This window comes from Agrilus planipennis, unplaced genomic scaffold (genome assembly GCF_000699045.2).
Source record: "Agrilus planipennis isolate EAB-ADULT unplaced genomic scaffold, Apla_2.0 scaffold83, whole genome shotgun sequence".
NCBI classification, from domain to species: domain Eukaryota; kingdom Metazoa; phylum Arthropoda; class Insecta; order Coleoptera; family Buprestidae; genus Agrilus; species Agrilus planipennis.
Window position 1 is genome coordinate 601,113 of NW_020438895.1, and position 9,383 is coordinate 610,495.

Genomic DNA, 9,383 nt, shown 5'->3' on the forward strand with positions numbered 1-9,383 from the left:
TAATAAAATTGCTAAATAAACCTCGTTTTGATATAAACAGCGTTTTACTTATTAAAAATACCAAGACAACCTTTGAGAAATTTAATTTATAGTTATAATACTGGAAATGAACATAAATTATGATAGTAATAGTACAATTAAACATTACAAGGCCGAATGATGTAGAAAAACAAGACTGCGATATAGTTGATTCCGCATTAAAAATTGGTACTTTCAAAAAGACCTTATGCGACTTATGCTCTCCTAATACAAATTTTCAGATTTAACAAAATTATCAGCTTTGTGTCATATACGAGGGCCAGTCGAAAAGTTATGGAACAAAATTTCAAAAATATTTGAATTTTCCAGTACTTTCTTACCAACCCTCGTATTTGGCTGAAAACCGAAAATTTTCATAAATTCCAACATTTGTATTAGGAGAGCATAAGTTGCATCGGGTCTTNTTATTTAATGAATGTAGAGTAGGTACTAAGACTTTTAATTTACCAGTGCAAACAAAAATACGGACATTTTTCAAGTTTGTTTTTTCTTTCAACCGAACGTAAAAGGTAACTTATATTATTGTTTGTTTATAATAAATTAAGTCCAGCATTTAATCCCCAAATGGATTTATCTATTATCTATCTATCTATGTGTCTTATCGTGAAATAAATTCCAATAAAAAAATGCTTTACAATCCGAAAGTGTTTTAGTTGTGCAGTTTTCTTAGCGACTTACAATTCACCATTATGAATCCCGCGGGTTTTTTTCAATTCGTTATCCTTTCAGTACTCACTACGGGAATAGTACTTTTGGTGGTAATAAATTTGCAAGCTTTAGAATTGCAAAGGATGAACATTGTGAAAACAACGTCAACCATCAACAGGTTTATTTCTGAACGGAATACTCAAAATTCCTTTATTGCAACTGAACAATCAGTTCAAGTAAACAAGGAAGAAGTTAGGGAAGTGTTGAATCCGCCATTTGAATGTGAAAATAAGAAATTAGTCAGATGGCTTGAACAGAGGGGACAATTTTACGTTTACTATAACTACGTAATCGCTGAAAAACAATTTCTGTGTCACGAAAGTGTTACATACACGACGCAAGCCGATTTTACATTTTTGGACAATTTAGTGACTCTAACAGAAGCCTGGAAAGGACCCATAAGTGTTACACTGTACGCTCCAGGTGACGACTTTCAGAGGACATTGAAATCCATCGCCTATTTAAGGAATTGCGAAACACCCTTAATACGAGAATTTGTAACATTTCATCTGTTTTTTGAGAAAATATTTATTCCAAAGGTAGATACATATTTATACGAAATTACTAAAAAATCTAATTTACAGTATTGTAAGTTTATGATGCTGCGAGTCGCTTATTTTAATTCTGAATTAAACTCTGCTTACATTATCAAGCACTTGTACACATGTATAGAATGTTTTTTCCAAATTCGGTGTGAATCAAAGCCAAAAAGGAGGGCTAAATGTTATTTATTCATTCAAAAGTCACCGTTATATATATAACAGTTATATTCTACGCAGCGTTTTGATGGTTACAGAATTTTATTTTTGCTAAAATTGTGTATTATATACATATAGATACACACATTTAATACTTTTGTTTTTGCTTGGAAATTCAAAAAAAATTAAAAGATGCTTATCATTATCTTATTGTCAAATATATCATTTTAAACTACCAAAGTCACAATCAATTAGCCAAATTTTTTTTAGGACCAGTAAGAATTAAAAGATTAACTACACGTGAAAGTTTGTCATTGATAAAATTAGAGATGTGCAAAATGGTTTTTAAAACTACTTGAATACAAAATGAAAATACTTTTTTGTAGTACACTAATTTAATTTTCTACATTTACTTAAGTAGGTATAAAATACTTTTTAAAAAATCTTGCAGACATTTGACCATTTTTTAAATATTGGGGTTTTTCTTGACTAATAGTGGTGTTTGCACTATATAACCAGCTGCGAAGATTGAGTATAATTCATATTTTTCATTTTAAAGTGATCGAGTCTTCAGTTCAGCAACAAATAATTCATCTATACCTTTCCTTATTTGCCTTTATCACCGTTTTAATTTGAAAAAAGACACAAATGCCAAAATAGTCTGTTTAGTGTAAATGATAAGAGCTAAAATAGAAATGCAAATTTATTGATTTAAAATCAACATCAATCATTTTATATCAAAATATTTACAACCCCATTTTGTTTTTGATCTTTTACACATTGAAATCGAATCCATAGTTTCTTTAGCTTTGGGTTCATCTGATAAGTGAAGTTTTTCGAATCATATTCTAAGAATTTTGGATTATACGCATTTATTAGCACACCACAATNTTGCATCGGGTCTTTTTCAAAAAACAACTTGAATTTTCCATTACTTTTCGACCAACCCTCGTATTTGGCTCAAAACTGAAAATTTTCATAAATTCTAACATTTGTATTAGGAGAGCATAAGTTGCATCGGGTCTTTTTCCATTACTTTCTGACCAACACTCGTATTTGGCTCAAAATCGAAAATTTTCATAAATTCCAACATTTGTATTAGGAGAGCATAAGTTGCATCGAGTCTTTTTCTAATTTTTGATTTTTTCATTACTTTCTGACCAACCTTCGTATTTGGCTCAAAACCGAAAATTTTCATAAATCCTAACATTTGTATTAGGAGAGCATAAGTTGCATCGGACCTTTTTCCAAGTTCAGAATTAAAGCGCGGGATTAACTTCACCTTTCTTACTAATAGTTCAGCTCCTGAGCATATGATGGCTCTGGTAATTTTCAAAAATTGACACAATTTCTTNGGTACTTTTTATTTTGTACTTGCATTTTAAATGCAAGTATTTCAAATAAATCACATCTCTGTATAAAACGCAAGGGCAGCACGATAACAACAGTCTTAACTGCGTCTGTAGTCAGTTTTTAAAAACCAATTAACATCAAATCCTGGATGGCTAATTAATATTCCATCCTCACTAATATTTTAAATGTAAATGTTTGTTTGCTTGGTACCATTTCACTCCTTAGCTACTCAAGTTATCATTATAAAACTTTGTACATATATTATCAGGGGTACAGAAAAAAACATAGGGTATCTTTTACCCAGAAAAAAAGTACTATTCCTGAGGGACAGAAAAATAAGTTTTATGTGTTCGTCGATGAACTTTGACACCTTTTTAGAATATCAATATCAATCAATAGTTTTATAATAAAATCAATAACTAAATAAAGTTTGAACTATTAATAGACATACATCGGTACATACACGTGTAATATAAATACAGAATCGGTTTTTGATATGAAGCGATTTTGTTGTTCACTAGGTATGCAATAAAATAAAAGAGATAATAATATGGGACAATAATAGTACGCATCTCAGAAAGAGTAATAAAGCTGAAAGTAAGTTGTTTATTTTGGTGTAAAACTGATTGCATTTTTTTTGGTATTATATTGCTATTCATTTTATAAAATTTTGATCTAATACTTGATAATAAATACGCTATAGTTATTAATTCTTGTCGTTAATACGACTTTCAACGTAAGAAACACACATTCCTTCCTGAGAAACAATAAAATTACTATCTATCTGCATGAATTGATTCAATTTTACACAATTGTTTAAAAACCATATACTAATTGAAGTAAAAATGATGGATAGGTACAGTTTATGCCATATTAACAATTAATAAAATTAAAAAATTATTATCATTTGATTTCTAGGTGAATATTTATGAATAACGTTATTTTTAAATACCAGTGTAGCCGTGACACCCTAGAGCGTTATTGTTTTTTATTTTTTAATTCAACTGGTAACTATCACATCATAGTAACAAAATTTGCATTAAATTATTAAAAAAAAATCGAATCTACAAAATGTCCATACTTAGTATAGGTAGCCAATGGATATTTCAAAATTCGTTTGTCAGGAACCAAAATATACATTTTAAATGTATCAAAAAGGCCCACGCAGTTCGAACAAGACATATTGTTTAGATCAATTGTGTTATTTTCATCTACTACACTTTTTGTTTATTTCGCATCTAATACAAAAGTTTATAGAAAATACCACAAGTGGCGTGGTAAACGCCATCTGTAGTACGTAGGTTTACCGTGCCATTTGAGGTATTTTCTAAACGCGCTGTTAAGACAGCAGGTAAAAGTTGGTCTGTGTTCTGTCGGAGCTGTCTGCGTTGCGCTGATGAGATCCAAAATGATCTGGCAGTTTCGACAGAATACGGACCACTTCGTATTATTTTATTACAAAAGTTTATTATATTAACATTCTTTCTCGTTTAGAAGTTGAAGATTCCTTTGAATAACGCTGACGAAATATACGAAGATGATTATGATTGCAGTACAGTTCCGCCGTTTAAACAAATCCGTCACGAAGAAATTTTTAAAACGCTGAATAATCTTACATATCCAATCAATGTGGCGAGAAATAGCGCAAGACTGGCTTCTCAAACTTACTACGTTTTCGCTTCCGATATTGAACTTATACCCCCTCTCAATTTTATACCAAAATTTTTGGATTTAGTACAAAGAGAACAAGAAATCCTCGCCAATATTCCAAGGAAGGTAATAATTTAAGTCAACAGCCTAAATAGTCGTTATTTAAATCCATTTTCGTTCAGCATTAGATTGTGACCACCAAAGGATAATAATCATATAATATTTAAATAGTCAAATGGGATTTCAGCAGTGACTAATAAAATACAGTGTAAACTCTATATAACGTCACTCGATTTAACGACAAACTCCTTAAAACGTCGAAATTGCTTGACCTTGGTTGGTTTACATTGTTTTCTATACAATATTACACTCTATATAGCGTCACGCTCACTTTATTTAACGACAACAATGCGGCACTATAAATCATTAAGCAGTACTTTCTAAGTTGCCGAAATAGATAAGAACTGCAGCTGTGTACGTTGTTGAAGAAGACGATCCTGTCCCTCCACCAAGCATCAAACAAGCACTTGATGCAACGAAACTATTAAAAAAATACTTTTTATATAATCAAATTGATCCTGCAGTATCTCAAGATATGAGGAAGATACGTAACAAAATACATATATTGGTAAATGCATATTATTATAGAACAGTAAAATAATATCTTTTATTTCTCTCCATTTAACGATCACTCTTTATAACGCCGAAAAATGTTCAGTCCCTTAAGTGTCGTTATATAGAGTTTACACTGTATTTGAATAATAAACTTATTTTTTTGAACATCCTAAAAATTGTTACAAACAACACTTGATTCATGTTTGTGTTTTCTATCTGTTTTAGATATTCGTATTACCGATTTTCGAAGTTCTGGAAACCGCTAAAGTCCCGAAATCTAAAACCGAGTTGTTACGGATGCTTAAAAATTCCACTGCTTTTCTCTTCCACGAGAAATTGTGCAGACGATGCCACGAAGTGCAAAATTACACCGAGTGGTTAAATACGCCAGAGAGCAACTTACTGAATGTTCTGGCCATTGGAACGAGAACTAACGCTTACAAAAGTTTGGAAGCTTTTTACGTCGGAACCAACGACGAACCGCAATTCGACGAAAGATTGACATGGGAAGGCCAAAAAAACAAAATGACCCAGGTAATTTTGTAGTTTTATAAATTTTCATGGGTCATGTGCAAATCTCCGGCTTTTAGGCATACGCCATGTGCTTATTGGACTATCAGTATCTGATTTTGGACAACGCTTTTCTTGTTCATAAACCCGGAATAAAAAAAGAGAAAGTGCAAATGTCCATTTTTAGTCCTTTGGTACACGACACGTACCTGTTAGTGAAACATTTTATTGTCTCAGAACTTCGTGCGTTGTACGGTAAAAGGGCAGGCTGTTAATCCAGCACTGTGCCCTAATACAGTGTGTAATATGTATATATTTTTCATACAGGGTCGGCCTTGGGCATTGCGAGGCTCCGGGCGGGCAGACCTTTGCGAGGCCCTTGTCTATGTGGAATTATTTTAATAACGACACTTGACGAGAAATTTAGAATTTTAAAATTGCTTATTGGAAACACAAAAATAACAAATTAATAATCATGAATCATTGGATTGTTGAGCGAGTGCTCGAGGACCCTGCAAGAAGCGAGGTCCCGGGCGGTTACCCCGCCCCCAATGGCCGCCCCTGTTTTTTATGTGAGAATGAAAAAATTAATAAAAAACAAAGATTGATTCTTACAATTTTTCCAATTTTGCAAAAAAACGGCGTGAGACTTGAAAGGTCGAGGATCTACAAGACTTATTTTTAGCCACTCCTTCTATTTGTGTAAAAATTAGAATTATCAATATTTATAAACTAATTAATTAATACGTACAATTTATGCTAAACATTAATTATTGTGTATTGTAATATTATTATTCATTCCAAAGTGCGAAATCTCATACTAAGGATTAAGGTATATTTTCTCACCATTCCTGGAGGTTTTCAATGAAATCTTGCAAATAAGGATATGTGTACTGTTATTTATTTTTAAAAATTATTATGACACAATTTGCCCCTTTATGAGAACTGCATGATTTTTGAGACAATGTTCAAAGGAACGCTATGATGGAGATGATTTACTAAAACTTGCCAAGCGTACTTACGAGAAACAAGGTTAAAATTTTTTTTGTTGCATTATTAATTATTAATAAATGTTACTGGAATTCCTTTGCGCTTGTTGCCCTTACTAATTTATTCGATTGCATCTACCGTATGCGAAAGAGTGTTCCTTGGCATAGTGAATCTCAAAGCATATGTATACAGTATGCGAATTACCGTTTCGTAGAAATGTGTATTCGTACGTGTGCCTGCTCGCAAAACTTCTAATTGCCAGTTTTTATAGTGCTATTAACCTAGGCTTCGCAGATACAGAACTACCATCATTTCTGGGTTCATACGCTAATGATAAACCTAGTGTTTCAAGCTAGGATAATTTAATAGGACGAGGTTTCATTTTTTTGAACCAATAAGGAATTAGGATATATGAGAGTGGTTTTTCAAACCTAAGATAGCAAACGAAACATCCTGTATTCGATCTTGCATTACTGTCTTAGATCGACATGCTTTAGAGCAGTTTACATGATGCTAGGAAATGTGAATGAGTAATGATAAGGCAACAACATGTCCGTGTAGAAAAATGAATAGTGTTCATAAAAAAACACAATTCGAAAACTATGCCAATTTGCACTAGATAAATTATTGGAATTAACAGGTTTTGTTAGTAAAACGTAATAGGTCTAGACGCCAAATATGCTTGTTATTTTTAAGTGATAATGTATACTCGAAAACACGTAGTTAGCGGTCAGTGCTAGCGATGAGAGCGGCATATTATAACTTAAGACCAAGATCCGCACTTTCGCATGCGGTATAGTTTATATTTACGTATTTAAAGAATTAGCTCACTTGTTCTTGTTTTCCAATTAAGTAAATATACAATAAGCATTTTAAATTGTTTTTGTATATTACACTATCTATATCCTATACTAAACAAAATATGAGTTACTTTTCAATACTCGTTGAACTTAATAATAAACAGGTGGTAATTGTTTACTAGAGATTCTTATTGGGTCTTGCTCAACAATTTATTGATTGATTTTTCTGAACATATTATGGTCATAGTGGTGATTAAAATTTCGCTGGGTATTAGGTGAAACAATGGTATAAATTAATAAAAACACTTGGTTTTTGTTTCAAAAATATATTAAGATTGCGCTTACATATGTTTCAGTCGCTTGAACATTTTCAAAGAAACACTATTTAGTGCTTGAAAATGACCAAGCGATTGAAACATATGTAAGAGCAATCTTAACAACTAAATATTTAAAACAAAAAGCAAGTGTTTTTATTAATTTATTTATTTAGTTATATTGTGATCAAATGTACCTTTCGTTTGCCACCACTCTCGTCTGCAGCAAATCGAACTTTTCGAGGGAAAATTTTAGGAAAATACATATTATATTGTTATGTTCCGCATTCTTATTTAATGAATGTAGAGTAGGTACTAAGACTTTTTGTTATTATTTCCGAATTGTTATTTAATGAATGTAGAGTAGGTACTAAGACTTTTTGTTATTATTTCCGAATTGTTATTTAATGAATGTAGAGTAGGTACTAAGACTTTTTGTTATTATTTCCGAATTGTTATTNTAAATTTTAATAAATTTCTTTTCTATTTTATAATGTCTGCTCTTTTAAACAGTCTTAAATTACCAAGGCAATGTCTAAAAACTAAATCGGCAGCTTTTTTGAGTTAGTTATGAGAACTGCGATTTTACACATTTTTAATTAAAATAAGAACACATACTCTTAAATTGAAAAAATGCTTTAACAGTGCCTTCTCTTAGATATTTAGAAGTTAATTGGTAAATAATTAACAAATTCATTCGGAAAGAAAAATGGTTAGCACATTTAGATTAAGAAGCTTTTTCAATAACAGTAAAAAGCTTACCATAAAAATCATGGGAACACAAAATATCATATTATAGTGGTACACTCACAAGACATAAAGATTGTGACTACGCTGTCTGATATAAAAAGGTTATTAGGTCGAAGACAAACAGAAAATATTCCACTGAAATGATCTGTAGATTGTACAAAAAATACAACTTAAAGAGTACCTATTCAAATACAAATACAAATACTCTTACTTCGTGGACTAAAAACAAATACTAATATTCATAAAGTATTTGAAATGCAAAATACTGCTGAGTTATAATTAACAATAAGTATAAAAACGCAAATAATTAAAAATAATTTGCACATATATAATGTTACGTACTTACTAATTTAATTTTCTACATTTACTTAAGTAGGTATAAAATACTTTTTAAAAAATCTTGCAGACATTTGACCATTTTTTAAATATTGGGGTTTTTCTTGACTAATAGTGGTGTTTGCACTATATAACCAGCTGCGAAGATTGAGTATAATTCATATTTTTCATTTTAAAGTGATCGAGTCTTCAGTTCAGCAACAAATAATTCATCTATACCTTTCCTTATTTGCCTTTATCACCGTTTTAATTTGAAAAAAGACACAAATGCCAAAATAGTCTGTTTAGTGTAAATGATAAGAGCTAAAATAGAAATGCAAATTTATTGATTTAAAATCAACATCAATCATTTTATATCAAAATATTTACAACCCCATTTTGTTTTTGATCTTTTACACATTGAAATCGAATCCATAGTTTCTTTAGCTTTGGGTTCATCTGATAAGTGAAGTTTTTCGAATCATATTCTAAGAATTTTGGATTATACGCATTTATTAGCACACCACAATATCTTGTAGTTTTCAGTTTTACACAGCTGGCGTATATCAATTCGATATTGTTTTGCGGGCTGTTTTCTCGTAATTCATAGAATTTCGTAGTTTAGTGGTGCTGATATCAGA

At 31.1% G+C, this 9,383-nt stretch overlaps 1 protein-coding gene across 1 annotated transcript; it reads left to right on the top strand.

Annotated features, from left to right (window-relative positions):
• Nucleotides 1–609: 609 nt before the first annotated feature.
• On the top strand, nucleotides 610–7,440 carry LOC108734321 (beta-1,4-glucuronyltransferase 1-like). The gene is made up of 4 exons (XM_018465822.1): nucleotides 610–1,286; nucleotides 4,293–4,574; nucleotides 5,289–5,597; nucleotides 5,654–7,440. Exons 1-4 carry the CDS (start codon nucleotides 729–731, stop codon nucleotides 5,846–5,848), a joined length of 1,344 nt encoding a protein of 447 aa, XP_018321324.1. The 5' UTR covers nucleotides 610–728; the 3' UTR covers nucleotides 5,849–7,440.
• Nucleotides 7,441–9,383: the final 1,943 nt, after the last annotated feature.

Excerpts from the sequence above, each read along its gene's own strand:
- LOC108734321 (XM_018465822.1), top strand. The coding sequence starts at position 729 with ATGAATCCCGCGGGTTTTTTTCAATTCGTTATCCTTTCAGTACTCACT. Across the intron at positions 1,287-4,292 it reads AGAAAATATTTATTCCAAAG|AAGTTGAAGATTCCTTTGAA; the intron begins GTAGATACATAT and ends TTTCTCGTTTAG. Across the intron at positions 4,575-5,288 it reads TCGCCAATATTCCAAGGAAG|ATATTCGTATTACCGATTTT; the intron begins GTAATAATTTAA and ends TATCTGTTTTAG.